General features: G+C 42.9%; 1 protein-coding gene across 4 annotated transcripts in view; it reads left to right on the forward strand.

Annotated features, from left to right (window-relative positions):
• The window catches only part of TPP2 (tripeptidyl peptidase 2), a 70,837-nt gene that overhangs the window by 27,612 nt on the left and 24,467 nt on the right, over positions 1-18,758 (forward strand). For all 4 annotated transcript variants that reach the window (XM_039255705.1, XM_039255707.1, XM_039255703.1 and 1 more), the window contains exons 7-20: positions 881-1,035; positions 1,823-1,899; positions 3,872-3,999; positions 6,071-6,170; positions 8,157-8,305; positions 9,999-10,114; positions 10,628-10,796; positions 11,491-11,648; positions 11,930-12,006; positions 13,853-13,959; positions 15,605-15,759; positions 16,875-16,991; positions 17,237-17,337; positions 17,935-18,031. In XM_039255705.1, the coding sequence (XP_039111636.1) occupies positions 881-1,035; positions 1,823-1,899; positions 3,872-3,999; positions 6,071-6,170; positions 8,157-8,305; positions 9,999-10,114; positions 10,628-10,796; positions 11,491-11,648; positions 11,930-12,006; positions 13,853-13,959; positions 15,605-15,759; positions 16,875-16,991; positions 17,237-17,337; positions 17,935-18,031 (1,706 nt within the window). The remainder of the gene's footprint in view (positions 1-880; positions 1,036-1,822; positions 1,900-3,871; positions 4,000-6,070; positions 6,171-8,156; positions 8,306-9,998; positions 10,115-10,627; positions 10,797-11,490; positions 11,649-11,929; positions 12,007-13,852; positions 13,960-15,604; positions 15,760-16,874; positions 16,992-17,236; positions 17,338-17,934; positions 18,032-18,758) is intronic.

Consider the following 18,758-nt stretch of genomic DNA (forward strand, 5'->3'; position numbering starts at 1 on the left):
CTCTGACCCTCCCACACTTGCACTCTCTCAAAATTAATAATGTGTCTTTTAGTGTACATGTCCATGTGTTTGTGTTGGGCTTGTAGTTGGACATACCTGGATCGTAGGGTATTCCTGTGTTCAGCTTTCCAAAATGCTGTTCTATATCCTACCAGTAGTGTGTAGCTGCCGTCGGCCATAAAGGTTTAGCCATTCTGAAACGTATGCCGAGGTATCTCTTTGTGGCTTTTTTTTTTTTTAAGTTTTTTCATTTTAATTTTTGAGAAAAAGAGCATGCGTGGGGGAGGGGCAGAAAGAGAAGGGAGGGGAACAGAGGCTCCAAAGCGGGCTAAGTGCTGACAGCAGCAGGCCTGATGTGGGGCTCCAGCTCACGAACCACAGGATCATGACCTGAGCCGAAGTCCGACCCTCAACCAACTGAGCCACCCAGGCGCCCCCTCGTTGTGGCTTTGATCTGCACTTTCCAGATGACTATTGAAGTTGAACATCTTTTCATATACATTTCTTTGACATTTGGTGACTCTCTTTTGTGAAATGCTTTTCAAATGTTTTACCCATTTTTTTTTGTTTGGATCTGAAAGATTATATTATGGATTTCAGCTCTTTGTCAGTTATATGTATCGCAGATACTTTCTCACCTTTGTGACTGGCATTTTGTCTCAGTAAACAGGATAGAATCCAGAGTAATACAAAGTTTTGGGGCTTTTTGTGAATTATTGAGAAGAGACTTAAGATGATAATATACAAGTAGATGTTAAAATGAGCGTATATTTTTATTAAGTTATTTATTTTATGCTGAATAGAATGTAAATTGAGTTGACTGATTAAAACTTTGAACCTATGAAAATATTGTGTCATTTTCCCCTCTTGTTTCTCCCAGGAGCTCATGGAACACACGTAGCTAGTATAGCCGCTGGGTATTTTCCAGAAGAACCCGAACGGAGTGGTGTAGCTCCCGGTGCTCAAATTCTTTCAATCAAGATTGGGGATACAAGACTAAGCACGATGGAAACAGGCACGGGCCTCATAAGAGCCGTGAGTGTCTGTGAGGAGTTGGTTTGGAAGATTAATGGTGGATAGTCTTGGACATTTTTAGTTTTATGAAGTGTTCTCTTGATTTCAGTAGGAATACGTTAGACTGCGTTTGGCATACAAGACTGTAAGAAACAAAAACGCTTACTTCGGTTTTAAATTATTTTTATTAAAAATTATTCAGATAAAGGTTTTTGGAAAATATGAAGATATTATTTATGTTATACTTTTCATACCCAGGAAGTCCCCAGCACACTGTTCTGAGATACTTTTAAAAACTAACCCCCGGGGCGCCTGGGTGGCTGTCGGTTAAGCGTCCCACTTTCGCTTAGGTCATGATCTCGCGGTTTGTGGGTTCGAGCCCCGCGTCGGGCTCCGTGTTGACTGCCAGCTCAGAGCCTGGAGCCTGTTTCAGAGTCTGTCTGTCTCTCTCTCTCCGCTAGAAATAAATAAAAAAATAAAAACTAACCCCAAACACCTTTTTGCCAGCTTGCAGCTTGCTCCATTGGTCTAAGAAAAATTGAACTTACAGTCTGTGTTTCATTTTAACGTATGGATTAGATTTTAGTAAGAACCATTCCATGCTGCATATGGCTAGTTGTGTTTTTTATTGACTACTTACGGTGTCTCTGATACCCTTTTTTTTTTTTTTTAGTTTTTCAGCTTAAAAGTAGAATGGAAGTGGAAGTAGAATATGACTGGTTAAAAAACTGGGATTCTGTGCCTTTGTTTTACTGGCTAATCTCTCTGTAAATTGCTGCCTCAACTAGACTCTTCGTCTTTTTCGTAGATGATAGAAGTCGTCAATCATAAGTGTGACCTGGTCAACTACAGCTACGGAGAAGCGACTCACTGGCCAAATTCTGGGTGAGTGTTCGTGGGCACCTGCGAGCCACAGGCTTGTGCTGACAGCAGTAGGTGTTTCCGAGCCTGGGTTGCCTGCCACAAGTGAAAACCCGTGGTCCCCTGGTTAGGTGATGAGGCTGGGTCTCGTGGGCCCCTGGCCCCTGTGCCCATGGTCCTGTGTGTGATGTTGCCATTCCCTCCCAGCCGCGGACACCCGCCGGCCCCTCCATCATGCACTTCCTCATTTCCAGGCAGCGTGTGCCCTTCCAGGTGTGCTTACCTGGCAGAACGTGGGACCGCGAGTCTCAGACGGTCACTCGGTTGTGCATTCACTCTTTTGTGGCCCGTAAGGCCATTTACACTGTCTTTCCTTCTCGGAGACCTGCAGTGACCTTTCCTTTCTTCCCTCAGCTGATGTTCTCCCCCCTTCCTTTCCCAGAGAGGATGCAAGCCCTCAGCGGGCACTCCCCTCCTTCCTGCAGGCTCCCCGGGTGCCGCCTCTGCCTTCCCTTCTTCTGTGATAAATGAAGTGCTCGGGGTCAGAAGTCACTGAAGCACTTGCTCTGTGGTTCCCACTTCCCTCTCCTGAAACACTGCTCCCATGTCATCCCCCTCCTTTCCTGGACTCGTACCACTCCACAGGCACGCTCTAGAATCTGCTGCCTTTGAAACAGATCTCTTGCTTTCACACGGCTGTCCTCACTTCACCAGCAAAACTTGGTTAGCGGTGGGTAGTCCCCGTTTCTGAGGCTCCTCGGCACATTTTGACGTGAGGCCCAGGCCTTCCTGCCTTTCGTGTGATTGGTGTCTTCCCGCTGCCACATCCAGTGGCTCAGCCTTGATCTCCTGTTACCTCACCCTTCTCCTCCCCGTAGTAATAACTTTGAAATTACTTAGAGTGTTTACGTCCCTAGTCATCACCTCTCCCCCAACCCTTCACCAGCCCGTCGACATCTACCTGTCACCCGGCTTCTGAAGCTCTTTGATAAAGACCTACATTTTACCAAGCCAGAGCCTCTAGTTTGCTGTCATCAAGTAACTTAATTTTCTCCGATAACCAGGATTGGATTTCTTGTGACACATCGCTTCTAGCCTCCTCCCTGCAGCAGTCACCCTGTCCCCCTCATTTCAGTCCTGAAGCTACTCCTCCTCTCTTGTGCTTCAGTACAGTATTCACCCAAGTGTATTTCTTTCCTTCTTCCTTTGACATTCGCCCTGTTAAAGTCCTCTGTCCCTGATACCCTTCCTCTCGTCCTCCAGGATTGTCACATTCTTGGTCCTGGTGCCTTTTTTCCACGTCCTGCATTTTCTCCGTTGTCTGACTTCATCTCTTTTAATACCAGGATTTTTCTTGTTTGCTGTCAAGTTCTCCCCAGACTCTTTGTTTTGAATCTCACTCTTAAGTTCTTCCTCTTGCCTATTTCCCTTCCGTCTCTGCCGCTGCTCCTAACTCTGTGTGGGCTTCCTCTGAGGAGTCCTTTCCGACACTGTCATTTGAGGGGAGGTGGGAGCCCAGCTGCCTCTGGCCCCGGCGTCTGGTCCGGTTCCTGCCGGTATTTCCCACTTGCGTTTGGTCCTTTGGCTGCTCATCCCTGCGTTTGTTCACGTCACAGCTAGCACGCTCCCCGCTTTCCTTGGTGCCACGACCCCTTCCTTACGCTGAGGCCCGTTGGGGTGTCGCTGGGCTGGCCGTGTCATGTTCCGGCATCCCCGAACATGCGCTGGATGTGCCACAGTCCATGTACTTGACCTACATCCGAGCAGCGCCCCGGGTTTATAAGGCGAGGCATGCATAGCTTGAGAATGCCCCCGGCCGATTCTAATGCCCGCCTTCTTACCTGTAGCCGCTGTTTGCGCTTTTCTACTTAGGACCCATATTCTAGTTTGGTTTCTATGTAAGCCATGTTGGAAAACCTCTTCGCAGCATACTAATAGCTTTTTTTGAAGAGTGGGACAGCTTTCTACATACAGAGGAATTCTCTCTCTCTTTCAGGAGAATTTGTGAAGTCATCAGTGAAGCAGTGTGGAAGCATAACATAATTTACGTTTCAAGCGCTGGAAATAACGGTCCGTGCCTTTCTACCGTCGGCTGTCCGGGTGGAACGACATCAAGTGTGATAGGTTAGTTTCCCGTTTGGAACTGGGCTTGTTTAAAAGCAGGCCGACAAAAACATCAGTGAATGTGATGTTAAGCGCATCTCCACTGCATGTAAGACACCATGAACCTCCCACATCTGCCCTCAGGAAGCCCAGGTCTAATTAGACCTGATGGTCCGAAGTCGACCGCAGCGAGTGGCTTATGGAAAGTACAGGTGTATGGCCTGGGATTTCGGAAGGGCAGTTACTTCTGATTCGAGAATGTAGGTGAGGCTTTCTGACGTATGGCAGCAAGGATTTCAGCAGGTAGGGATGGTTAAGGGAAGGGGTCCCCAGACTAAGTGAAGAGCATCAACACAGATACTTGCTTCTCTTTTTTATTTACAGTGTATGCCCACTAACTGTAGTGTAGTTTCCTCCCTTTCATTTCTCGTGGGACATGCAAGAAAAATGCGATGTTGAGAAAGAGAGCTTTGTTAATGAGAAGAAGAGCAGTTGAAACATTTATTCCATGAATGTGGCTTCTCTTCCACTACTTGGTCTGTCGGATGTGATGCCCTCACTGTTGTGTTTCGCTGTCCTCAAAGGGACAACATGCCTGTCAACAAGAAGAGTTAAGGGAAATCCGAATGAGTTGCGCTCATAATACTAAAATGATAAAATTAGCTGTAGCTGCCAACCTGTGCGAAAACACCCACAGCACATAACGCATGCCCCCTGGTTTTTGAATGTTGAGGCGTGAATGTGGGGGGTGAACTGAACAAACAGGTAGTAAGTGTTGCCTAGAATTACTTTATTTTCACATTCAAGAGCAACATAAGGCTTATCCCTTAGCATTTGTAATTGGATGTGTGACAGTAAAAAGTGGCCCCAAATAGTTTTTCTGGTGTGTATGTCAACAACTGCTTGAATACGTACATATTATAGTTGTTACTACAGGCACACAGATACTATAGATGTTAATCGATACATAGTAACATCTAGGTATCAAAGTTTAGAAACTGGTCCTTTAAAAAAAAATTTTTTTTTAATAACAGTGATCTTAGATTATAGGACATGCTTTTTTGATAGCTTCTAAATCTCGAGCAAGGTATAGCTTATTTCGTATAATGTAAAACTTCTTGGTTAAGTAAGTCTGTTAAATCCTATATTGAGACAACAGTACCTACCAGTGATCCGTCCTTTCTATTTTAGTTCTCAAAATATTTTAAATACACAAAATGAAACAAAATAGATCTGAAAGGTACCTGCAGATCAAAATAAAATATTCTGCCACAATCCTCAGTGTTTTGTCATGTTCTTATCCTCAGATTCACTGAAATTTTTTTGACTAAATTTTACAAAGTGATTAGTTTTGTGTGTCTGTATTGTTAACCTAAATCCTCTTACCTCGCATGTTATATCCAGTCTTCCACTCTGCATATGTGTGTGTATATTATGAAGAAGAATTAGGAGCGGGTGGACTGGACTGTAAGTCTTTCTTCACCAGTCCTCGTGAGCTTAGTAAAAATTGTTTAGCCCTCTCGAGGCCCTGTTTCCAGATTTGTAGAATGAAGAAACTGAGTTTGAGCCCATAGGTCTATGAATGTAGAGTCTTTCTGACTAGTCTGCCTTTACACACTTATCTGAAAGACTCTGCAGCGTGTTAATGTATCTGTTGTTGTTTGCTTGTTTTTACAGCCATTTCGGGGTAGAGGGGTACTGCAAACTTTATTATGAGCAGGACATTGGATACAGTGGTCATTTAAAAATGAAGACCAACTAATTCCCTTACTTTCCTAAAGTTATGCTGTACAGTTTATAACACATTGCTTTTTTTTATTTTATACGTACATGCAGTTTTAGGTACATTATTATATTTAATCCATGTAATAACCCTGGTAAGTATTTTTATATTCAAAACCAAAGCACCTAGTTTAACATCTGGCACATAGTAAACTTTCGTTGCTTATTAAATTTTCTTTCTTTCCATTTATGAGCAAGCACTATGGTACAGAGTGATTGATTCACCCAAGGTCACATAAGCCAGTGAACAGTGGATTTGGAATGAAGATCTAATTTTGTTCTTCTGTTCATGATGAAACTCATCCCGCAGGCGTTGGTGCTTATGTTTCTCCTGATATGATGGTTGCTGAGTACTCCCTGAGAGAGAAGTTGCCGGCCAATCAGTACACGTGGTCGTCTAGAGGCCCCAGGTGGGTTGGGAGTGGCACACGGGTCTCTTACACGTATTTTGTTGAACTACACGGTGGGGAGGGACAGAGTTTTGGTAACTTTACTGGTTAGTTCTATGGGTTTTTACTTTTTCAACATTTTCATTTTGATGAACAATCTCATTTCAGGGAAACATCATTCAAGGAACAAAATACAGTTATTTCACTGACAGCTATGTCACATACCTGTTCTGAGTGTAAGATTAGAAAAATTGGTTGGAACCAATTTATTTATTTGTTTGTCTGTTTTTAAAGTAGACTCCATACCCAACATGGGGCTTGAACTCACAGCTCTGAGACTGAATTGCATGTTCTATTGACTGAGTCAGCCAGATGCCCCCAAATTTTATTTTTTTTTAATAAAAATTTTATTTATATATCATGGAACCCTTTTTGGAATACTTATTAAATGTTTTATGACTAGCCACTTTAACAGAGTAGTGGGAAATGAATAGAGAGAAATAGGACGTAGTCAATTAGAATTCATGGCTTTTGCCAGTTATTTTTTTCCACTTATGAGATACTGTGGATTTATGGATATGGATTTATGGAGTTATGGATACATTGTGAATGTTGGTAGATTGTATAGATGGTGCAGATCACGTAGTGACATTTTGATGGACTTTCTTTCAGTTATTCTCCTGTGCATAAATGGGAGATCACGCGATTCAGGCGCCTTTGTAACCTTTGTCACTCGATAATGCCGTATGAAAATCTTTACAGGTCAACGGATATTTATTTACCTCGTGGTACTTGTTTTATGATATTCACTAAAAGGGATGCTGCCCGCCTATTTCAGGAGGAGGATCTTATTTGCATTGCTTTCAGCTCTCTGTATAAATCTGAAACCAAACTGCACTCCTACTCCTAGCCAGGAATAAAAATAGTTGTTCAGTCAGTTGGAGGAAGAGTGGTAGAAGGAAGAGGCCAACAATTTGTGGGGAATTTACGGCCACTCTTCCAGGGAGGACACGGTAGTGTGTCATGTTATTCCTTTGCTTGGGGCAGAGGACAAAGCTCGTGTTTGGTGCCTGTGTGGTGAGCTCTGTGGCCTTTATCTCATTAGATCTTGTGTAGTCGAAACCCTCAAAAAGGTGGCCATGTTGACTGGAGCTGTCCAGGGTGACAGCCACGGGTCCAACGAGGTTACTCTGAATTGAGATGTGCTGGAAGGGCATATGTGGATTTTCAAGACTTAGTGCAAAAAAAAGAAAATAAATTAATTCTTCTTTTTCTACCAATTACATATCAAAATTATATTTTCGATATGTTGATTTAAATAAAAATAAGTTATTAAAAGGAATTTCACCAGTTTCTTAACTTTTTTTTAAAAAATTTTAAATGTTTTTTTGTTTTTGAAAAAGTGTGAGTGGGGGAAGAGAAGTGAGAGAGGGAGACACAGAATCCAAAGCAGGCTCCAGGCTCTGAGCTGTCAGCACAGAGCCCAACGTGGGACTCAAACTCCCAAACTGTGAGATCATGACCTGGGCTGAAGTCAGACACTCAACTGACTGAGCCAACCAGGCACCGTACATTAGCTTTTTTTAAATGCGGCTTTTGGAAAGTTTTAAATGTTCCATGTGTCCTGCATATTTCTGTTTGACAACAATATATTAAATATCGGACAAATGCAAAGCTTCTACTTATTGGAGACAAGAAAATACTTTCATCAAGGAATCTGAGCAATGACATTTATTTTTCCCTCTGTAAATATACCTGATACCTTTTACACACAACCCCAGATACACACGGACACACACTCACACAGATTTTGTCCACTTATGAGGAAAGTAATTGCTTTACAATGGGGAAATAGCTGTGCTGGTTATTTTTTTCCAGTTGATTCTGATACTACAAATTATCCAATGCATTGGACTCTATTTTATTCGACCAGTGGCATTTCTATGAATGCCCATGTTTATCCAGTCCTTAGCCATCATAAGCAAACTTTAATGGCTTTTCATTCAGTGCCGATGGGGCCCTGGGAGTGAGTATCAGCGCGCCAGGCGGGGCCATCGCTTCTGTTCCTAACTGGACGCTGAGAGGAACTCAGCTCATGAATGGGACATCCATGTCTTCTCCCAACGCGTGTGGAGGCATCGCCCTGATCCTCTCCGGTAAGGATGCTGCTTCCTGCTCGACTCGGCCCAACTTACTACCGCTGCTAAATTCCAGTCAGGCGATGGTGAATCTTAAGTTTGTAGCATAATATGAAGCCAGGTATTAGCCACAAAAAAGTAGTTGAATAAATTTACTGTTTTGCAGACAGATGTTTGTGTCTTCTGAAGTTCTCATGGTGAGAAATTGTGTAGAATTGGTAACGTCCTGGCTTGAAGTAAAGCTTAAGGTGGAGAAAAAATTATATGATGATGATTTGAATGTGCATTTGTTCATTCAACACATATATTCGTTGGCTCTTAATGACTATCAGGCATGATAATAGCTGAAAAAGTAGCTGCCCGCGTGGGATTTATATTACACCTGTGGGAGAGAGACTATAAACGTTACCAATAGTTTCTCTCGTGTGTTAAAAGGTAACGAATATTGCCGTGGAGATCAGTAAAGTGGGAAAGGAGGTAGGAGTCCCTGGGCTCACAGGATTGATTGGGTGGCCTTGGCATTGACCGGGACTCCGTTTTAGTCACCGGGTCGTTGCAAAATTCCACCTCTGGAGTGCTTCTCTCCTGAAGTCCCAGGACTCTCTGCCCTCATTTCTAGTCCCTTTCAGCCTCACCACGTATTTCAAGCTTACTCCATGCTTCCGGTCTTTGTATGTGCTATTCTCTCTGGCCAGAACTCCTTTGTGCCATGTTTTGGCCTTGCAGACTCTTGTCACATATTCCTTCCCCTGACAGAGCTCCACCTTCTTTTGGATTCTCACTGACAAAACTGGCCACTTTCTTGATTTGCTCGTATAGCAGCATCTTTCCGTGTTTGTTCTGCTCATCTCCTACAGGATCATAAGTGCACACGTGTTTGAGGAGCTCTGGAGTGGACAGGAGTGCTGTATTACTCAGGTGCCCGGGTGGCTCAGTTAAGCGTCCAACTTGGGCTCAGGCCAGGTTTTTGAGTTCAAGCCCCGTGCAAGGCTCCGTGCTGACAGCTCGGAGCTTGGAGCCTGTTTCAGATTGTATCTTCCTCTCTCTGCCCCTGCCCGACTTGTGTGCGCGTGTGCTCACTCGTGTGCTCTCTCTCTCTCTCTCAAAAGTAAACACTAAAAAAAGAAGGAATGCTGTATTACTCATCTTTTCTAACAACAGTCTTCAACGCAAGTCTGACACGTTGGTGGCCTCTGTGTCCTTCCCACAGAATAGTCCTTCCCAGCTGGCTCCTCCCGGCGTCACCCGGAAAGCTGTTAGTTAGTGTCTGGGATCCGTTTTCAAAGATGCTGAAGTAATTGAGCTGTGGTGAGGCCTCAGCATCTTTTTTGCTTGTTTGTTTTAAGCTCCCTTGGCATTTATAACACATAGTGAGGTTGGTGAGTGTTAGTACTGCCGGCCAGTGAGCATTGGACCGGCGATGTTTTAATGAAAGTGTCACCCAAATGCCTGTAGGTGTTTCCTCTGCGGAGAGGGCACTAATGCCATTACATGATGGGCGTCCAGTGACGTTTGTCGAATGACATCTCTGTGATGCCAACAGCCTGAGTCAGACTGTCATTTAGTTTTGTAAAAAAGATTAAGAAATGGATGTTGAAACCCAAGACGTTAAAGCCAAAGAACATGCATGTTACCTCTACTGGTGAGGGAAAGGGATTTCAAATAGCAAGCTCTCTAATACTCCTTTCTTGTCTTTGCTTTATCGTTTCAGGCCTGAAAGCTAATAATGTTAACTACACGGTTCATTCAGTCAGAAGGGCTCTGGAAAACACTGCCGTGAAGGCTGACAATATAGAAGTATTTGCCCAAGGACATGGTATTATTCAGGTAGTGTTGTTTGTGTGAAAAATAGATTGCTGATCAAAATGCAATCTTAGCTATTACTGGATAATATTTCACAGTATAACAGTGATTGAGTTGATCTAATTCTACATTACGTGATCATAATAGTTTCCGAACTGGTAAGCAAAGAGGTTGTGAGAGCAGATTTTGTAGTTAAGACAGATTTGTTGCAGTAAGAAAGAAATATAGTGGATGTAGGACACATGGGGTAGAAATTCAAAGCAAAGAGGTCAAGGGCAAAGCCTGTCACTATAAGGGCATGTGGAGGAGTCCCTGACTTTGGTCACTTGGGAACAGTGGTGTGAGTCCAGAGAGCGGAGGGGGTTGGGGAGTGGTTGGACTGGTGTTTTGTCTGACAAGATAGACTTGCTCTCTTAGGGGAGTGTACAGACTAACTTTCCCCTGTGTTCTGCTACAATTGGAATCAAATTGGTAATTTGTAACAATATTTTCTTGACCCAACCGTTGATATTTTACTGTTTGTATTCTTTTCATTAGGTTGATAAAGCCTATGACTACCTCATTCAGAATACGTCATTTGCTAATAAATTAGGTTTCACTGTTACTGTTGGAAATAACCGTGGCATCTACCTCCGAGATCCTGTTCAGGTGGCTGCACCTTCAGATCATGGCGTTGGCATTGAACCTGTATTTCCAGAAAATACTGGTGAGCAATAAACAGATAGTAAGCTGAGGTGCTCACATTTATGGTTTGAATGAATAGCATCATAACGAGAGAAAGGCCATTTGGGTTAATCTGGGTCAGTGTTCTAAACAGAAAACATGAATTGCCAATATTATCATCTTAAATCTTACATAGTTTAGGGAGATGTGATGGCAGGTAAGGTCCCCGATATCATGGCAGTTCAGTGAGCCTGTTGACCACCGAGGAAAACCGCAGCCTGGGCCCTCAGTGACCCGTGCTTTTATTAAGCTGTGGACAGTAAAGCATCAGGCTCCTTTTCTGCTTGCCACTGTGACCGCTCGGGGGTAAGACAGAGGTTCGGTCGGCGAGTGGGCGGTAGCAGCCAGCGAGGACCACAGCTCTCGGAGGAAGGAACAGAATGGTCACCACTGTATACTTGGCGTCTTCCTTTGGTCAGGTGGCAGGTAGTCATGGCAGCGCCCCGCTGTGGAGCTGCGGCCACGCGGGGGAGAAGCGGGAATGGATCACGGGTGCGCCACCGCATAGGGAAGGTCCCGTGGCTGTTATTTAAGCCGTGTTTTGCAAGCCCGTGTCCTAGTGCATTTTTACAACTGATTAAGTGCTTTTGTTAGATTTTAAGAGAAGGTAGAGCTTTTGAAAATGGAAGAAAAGGAGAAAAGTACTAATCTTTAATTTTTGGTCTTTTTAATGCTAGAAAACTCTGAAAAAATATCCCTTCAGCTTCATTTAGCTTTAACTTCAAATTCATCTTGGGTTCAGTGTCCCAGCCATTTGGAACTCATGAATCAGTGTAGACACATAAACATACGTGTGGATCCCAGGGGCTTAAGAGAAGGACTGCATTACACAGAGGTATTGGAGCATCTCCGTTCTTACTTTCTAAATACTCTCTAAAACGGGTAGAAGTACCTTGTGTGGCGGTCTGTGTCCTCATTGGTGTGAATCAGTCAGGGGCGGGTATGCATGTGTTCAGGCCGTCATTTACGTGACCCGACATCAAAAGTTGGTGTCACCTCGTGCTTAAGGCTTTTACATTTTAATATTAGATTTCATTTGCTCTGTGAATAGGTTTCACCTTTTCTGTTTCTCTTGTAAAAGTTTACAGATACTGAAACTTACTCTTTTTTTTCAAGGTGTGCGGCTATGACATAGCCTCCCCAAATGCAGGTCCTCTGTTCCGGGTTCCAATCACTGCAGTCGTAGCGGCCAAGTAAGTGACGAGTTACTGCAGCTTATTGTTACACGTTTTTTTTAATGGCTATTTCTGGAAATAGTGGGAACTTTTAAAGGATTGATAGACCAGAATCAGGTCCCTGGGCTTTCGTTCTGCTTCTTGCTCGAATTTCAGGGTGACACGTAGTCTTTCTATTGCTTGTTGGCCGTGGGAGTGAATACCTGGTGACGCCCCACGTGCCCCGCCCCCGCGCTGTGCCCGGGGCCAGGCCGTCTGCGGTGTTTGACGGTACTCTTTCCTCCCGCCACCCGCCCTTTCTGCCCCTTGGCTGGGATTTCCGTTTTCTCCTGGTTCCTCCACGTCTTTCACCCACTGCTTCCAGTCTTTTCCATTCCCGTCTTGTCTTTCTCCCCAGAACGAGGAACTCTGAACTGACCATACTGCTTCCTGTTTAGGATACGTCGGTGGCTCTCGATCAGGCTCTTTAAAATAGCAGACAGTGACCCTGCAAAACCAGCGTTTCCTTCGCCCCAGCCACACACTTCCACTCCCTCACTTCCTCAGAGTGGCATGTTCCTGGTCACCCCGGGGGGAAGGTAGTCCCTTCTGGCTGCCTCACAGCACTTTTTACTTGCCTGCAGCACCGACTTTAGCCGTTATGTTGTCACTTTTATTTTAGCTAGGTGAGGTACGAGATGGAGATGAGAATTCTGGAAAGTATGGGAAGCTCTCAGTTAACGGTTTCTACTGAGTTAGTTGCATTGGTAACCATTAAATATGCCATCGGTCTCAGCCCGTAAGAAACATGGGATGAGATTCTGCAGACAGAATGTGACATACATGTAGAGAAATTTCAGAACACTTAAATCCTCAGAATTTCCCTAGAAGTCTGCTAGGAAGCTAGACAAGGTAATGGAGAAGATTCAGGAATCTGCTGAGACATCATCTCCTTCAGGAAGCTTTTCCACAAACCATGTACCTTTTCTTTTCTGCTAACACTTTCTGTCTACCCAGATCATATTATGTGAAATGTTTTTGGTGCCTTTTCTGTCCCCACCTGGTTGGCTAGGACAAAGGAAAATATTTCAGTGTTGTATTTGAAGCTCCTAACAACAGGACCTCATGTGTGTAGTAGGTGCTCATTAAATGTTTGTCACAGTGACTAGAATTTATCCTTAGTATACTCTTTAGGTTTCCATAATGGTTAGTTACATATTTGACCTTTATGTGTCATTGATTTCCTACAAAAATACTGTGAAAGTACTTTTCCTTCTTTACTGTGTCATTATAGCGTGACATATTTTGAAGCTATATAAAGAGGTTTAATACCAGTCTCAGAGCTGTAGGACAGTTTCAGGGACGGGGCGCCTGTGGGGCTCAGTCAGTTAAGCGTCCGACTCTTGATTTCCGCTCAGGTCATGATCTCCTGGTGTGCTGACAGCCCAGAACCTGCTTGGGAATCTCTCCCTTCCCTCTCTCTGCCCCTCCCCCACTCACACTCCCTTTCAAAAATAAATAAACTTAAAAAAAAAAAAAGACCATATCAGTGACGCAAAACATTATGTTTGACTTTAATATTTAGGACTCGTGATAGTTTAAATTTTGGTAAGTGGGAAATCCTGTGAATGAGGGAGCCATGTATGTGTATCTTACGGACAAACGTAGACAGGTGAATAGGAGAAAAATCATCTGCACTCGACTATTCAGAACTTATCACTACTAACATGTTGCAAAAATGAGAATACTGTGCATACTGTTTTGTAACCAGCTTTTAAATCCCTGTATTTATTTCTAATGAACTATTAATGTTAAAATCTAGAGTACCAGTGGGCTTACCTTTGTTGTGACAGCGTCCCATTTAGCTGTTTAATTTTATTTTCAGAGTAAACGAATCCTCACATTATGACCTAGCCTTGACAGATGTACATTTTAAACCTGGCCAGATTCGCAGGCATTTTATTGAGGTTCCTGAGGGTGCGACATGGGCTGGTAAGTAACATTTGAGTCTCTCCTGACCCCTTACCTTTATGTACATTCTGTCCTTGCTAGGATGGTACCACCGTAAGTTCGTGTATCTCTAATATGTGTTTTTCTCATAAGAGTCCTACCTCTGATACTGTAGATTTGCTGTTAGATTTAAAACGTTCATAAGATCTCGTACTAGTTTGCATTAACTCCTACATCAAATCATCTAGGCTATTTTAAGATGATTTACTAGTCAAGATTTTAAACTTAATTTAAAATAATACCTTGTATATTAATGATTAGAGTCAGAGTTGCGTTGTTGAAAACTGGCTACCACTCAGGTAGGGCCCATGGAGCTAACACTGAGCTCTGATAAAATGTATGCTCGTAATACGAAAGGAAAATCTATGGTTGATTAATATTGAATTTGATATCTTTTTAATGATGAATGCCAGTAATTGTAATGCTCTAATTATGATTTGTTTGGGTTGCTGTTGAAAACAGGGTTGTTTTTATAGGAATTTATTGGATGATCCAGAGTGGAAGTAGCTCAGAGCATCTAGCAGTCTTAGACCAGCAGTGTGTTGGGGGAGGGCGAGGAACCGGGGAGGTGGTGGTCAAGGGTACCGACTTTCACTTACAAGCTGAATAAGTGCAAGGAATCTAATGTCCAGCTCCGTAACTATAGTGAACCGTTCTTTATTATGCATTTGAAATTTGCTAAAAGTCAGATCTGAAATATTTTCACAACAAAAACAAATTGGTGTGTGAAGTGATGCATGTGTTAACTATACTTACTGCAATAGCCATTTTATAATATATGCACATATATCCCACCCCCACAGTGTACACCCTACACTTACACACAGCGTTATTTGTCAATAACAGATACACTGGATCTCAGTAAAATGGGGCGAGGGGGGCGGGGGCAGCAAAAGAACAACAAAACCCAGAAATGTACAACAGATGATTCCTATTGCAGATAACTAGAAATATTGTCCTAACACTACGTTTTGTATGCTTTGTAATCAATTAGGTTCACAGAGCTCTGTGCCCACTTGACCTTGTGACCCAGAGACTGAGCCTTGCTCTGAGCTTCCTGTATTAGTATGGGCATTCATTAGATAAGATGATGATTCTGCCTCACAAGAGTTGTGGCTTTGTCTCCAGCTCAGCCTCAGAATAAAGCTAAGCGCATGTACTTCTAGAAGCAGACAGGAGGGAGAGACTAGGAAAAGTTATCCATGAAGTCAAATAAATAGACGCTAATGCAATTTAGGCATGGGAACAAATAGAAGTTTCTAAAATTAAAATGTGTCATCAGGAATTGATTGGTCCTCAGCTAAAGTTTCCTTATCGCAGCAGAGGGGAGAAGGGTCTTATGTAAACGTGTCCCTCTGTGGACAGCTTGCGGTTCCGTGGCGTTTGGAGTTTGTGGTGTGGGGGTTGGTCTACTGCTGTGTTTCTGTTCCGTAGTCAAGTCTTCTGCCCTTGCATCTTTATTCGTATTCTGCTGATTCTTTGTTTTTAAGGAAATCTGCACATTTCCTTTGACTATCACTTTGTTGGCAAAATGTTATTTTCTAAGAAGTTGGCATTATTAAAGTACTTGTATGTCTGTTTTGAATCCTATCAGTTTAAAGCTTTGCTTCCCCCTGTCTGACTCTAGAGGTGACTGTGTGCTCATGCTCTTCTGACGTGTCGGCCAAGTTTGTCCTCCACGCGGTGCAGCTGGTAAAGCAGAGGGCGTACCGAAGTCATGAATTCTACAAGTTCTGTTCCCTTCCGGAGAAAGGGACACTGACTGAAGCTTTTCCCGTCTTAGTAAGTCTCAGTTAATAGTTTGGAATCCTAAAATGATGTCTTTTTCCGTTTTTGGTATGGGCTAAACCTAAGGATTTGAATTTGGTTTTATAGTTTGTATTCAGAGCATATTGGGACTGCGTATTTCGTTGATGCTGAGTAATTAAAGGAGGAAGGTGGTAGTCTTAATGGGATAGTGGAGACCGAGGGGGAGGTGAATATTCCTTGTTTGACCTCTTCAGTAACTTGCTGAAAGCAGAGTGCTGGGCTGTTGGGTTCTGATGTCTCAGGGCGGGGGCCCCAGTGCAGATTGTTTTCCTCGTCACAACGATTCGTTCCTTATTTACGACTTTTCTTCATGTTTTCTACTTGTCATGTTAGTCGTGCCCAGGTGGTAAGGACCCACGAGGCCATTTTGCTCTATGGGTGAGGCCGCTGCCGCTTCGCACCTGCAGGGGTGCAGTGGGGCAGGTCCCCTCCCGCGCGGGTCCTCCTTCCTCCACAGAAGTGGGGCACCCGACGTCCCCTCTCGGACCTGCCGCCTCGTGTGTGCCCCTGGCTGTGTCATCCTTCCCGGCTCTCCTGCGTCTCTGATGACTTGTACTGTGTTGTGTGTGTTACTGTCCTGTGACCCCGAATGCTAGAAAACCCAATTTAAAATTCAGTGCTTAAAATGGTGTTTGCTTTTAATTTTTCTAATAGGGAGAAAGATGCAAATGACCGTAATTTCATTTTGCTTTGATTGCCAGCTAGCTCTGAGCCTGCACCTCAACTGTGGGTATTGAATAGGCCTTATAAAGCTGTAATGCTCCTCTTCTTATCGTTGTTCTTAGAACTTTTCCTTTGGCCTTAAGTTTTTATTCCAGTTTGTTTTCATCATTGTTTTATTTCATGTACTCTGAAAAGCTACCTCAAATCTTTTATGACAAGTGCTGTAGGATTCTGAGTAAATACTTGTATTTAATGCCTGTACTCTATCTCTGCCAGCATAATTTTCTAACGCCACACATAGCTGTACAAACAGGAAAAGTTTGAAAACTAGAATTGCTTTAAAACACGTACCGTTTATACTGTGTATTTTGAAGGAAAGTGCGAGAAGGGATTTACACATCTGCGATTTTCATTTTTCTTCACAGGGTGGGAAAGCAATTGAGTTTTGCATTGCTCGTTGGTGGGCAAGTCTTAGTGATGTCAATATTGATTATACCATTTCTTTCCATGGAATAGTGTGTACTGCTCCTCAGTTAAACATTGTAAGTTCCACATTTCCATCATTTTTAATGTCACTTACTTGTGTTGTTAAAAAATAATCTCACTGGTTGGATTTAAACATTAATGAGCAGATGACCTAAGGTTCTGGAAATAACAGTAGTCTTTATTCATGGGTGCTTAAACAGATTTTGTGTTACACATGTCTGTTTTAAGTCCAGATGTTTAAAAATATGGTTTATTATCAATAAAGTTGAGAACCTAACTTGATAAATAATATCCTTTATAGCATGCATCGGAAGGAATCAATCGTTTTGATGTTCAGTCCTCCTTGAAATATGAAGATCTGGCTCCCTGCATAACTTTGAAGAGCTGGGTCCAGACACTACGGTATTTGAAGTGTTTTAGGGCTACAGATGTTGAGCGTTGGTGCGGTGGGAGCGGGGACATATCTAACGCTCTTTGAAAGGCGTCATCTTCTTAACTCATCTGAGTGCTGGAGATACAGATGCACTTTCTGACTTTCCAGCTTAGCAGTCCTGGCAACCCTCTAGGAGGCAGCCCCAGCAGTAGCTTCTAGCCTTAAATAACATGGGAGTAAAACGCTCAGTGTGGCACCCCCACAGGACGTTGCCATCTGCCGTTTGGACAGGAGGGTGCAGGTCAGACCCGTCTGTCCTTCCACAGTGTTAGCCGTTGCCCTGATGCTCGGGTGTGGCTGTGTTGCCTGTGTCTTCACATTTGAAAATGTTCTTGTAACATCGCAAGATTTAAAGTGTGTGTTGCTGTGGCTCAGTCAGTAGAGAATTCTTTATGTTAATGACTAAAATATTGTAAACTACACTGGAAATATTATAAAATCTACAGAGTTTAGGAATGTTCGTTGTCACTTATTGTGACGTGTCATAGATTTTGTTGATTATCGTTTCATTGGTCTCCGTAAATGAACTCTTGAATCAAATCAGTTACACACTTGTCTAATTACAGCCCGCTGAGTGCAAAAACAAAACCTTTAGGATCAAGAGATGTTTTGCCAAATAATCGTCAACTTTATGAGATGATCCTAACATACAACTTTCATCAAGTAAGTGTTTATATAATGAAGTGAAACCTTAAAATGAATTTTTGGGTTTTGTTCATGAATCATAAAGTGAAAAACGGAAGGACATGGAATTTTGTGTGTGTGTGTGTGTGTGTGTGTGTATTATATATAGAGAGAGAGAGAAGAAAGGGAAGGAGGGAAGAAGACGGGGGAGAGAGTCTAGTAATTGTGGTTAATTTGGAAATATTCTTTGTGAAGTACTGATTTGTAATGATCTAAGTACCGTTCAGGTCTGAAGCCATAAACTAATTTAGTGGTAACTTGGCCTTTGGAGCCTTAGTTTTTGTCACCACTGATAGCTGTACAGTGGCTAGAAGTCTCATCAATGCCAGATGCCTTCCAATTGTGGCAGATAGCCTGACTGCTTCCCTGAGCAGGTGTGAAAACCATGAGAAGTCAGCATAACTCTTGGGGTGAATGAGTGATGCAAGGTAGTTGAGACTAGTGTAAATGTGGGATCTAAGAGTTGATGCAGGACCAGTAAGATTTCAGCAAAACTCATATTGAAACATGAATTTGGTTTTAGTGTTCAGGAGATGATTTCAGTGAATTGTCAAATTTCAATTTTAAAGTAATTAGAGGTCTTGAAGAATATATATTGTATTCATCGATGCATACAAATAGCTAGGTTTGTATTTTTAAAAATTCATAAAAGAGAAATACCTTTTATTACTGCCAAAATATTGGATGTTCTGCATTTTAAAAATTG

Source organism: Hyaena hyaena, unplaced genomic scaffold (assembly GCF_003009895.1).
Source record: "Hyaena hyaena isolate Hyena2069 unplaced genomic scaffold, ASM300989v1 scaffold_541, whole genome shotgun sequence".
Taxonomy (NCBI): domain Eukaryota; kingdom Metazoa; phylum Chordata; class Mammalia; order Carnivora; family Hyaenidae; genus Hyaena; species Hyaena hyaena.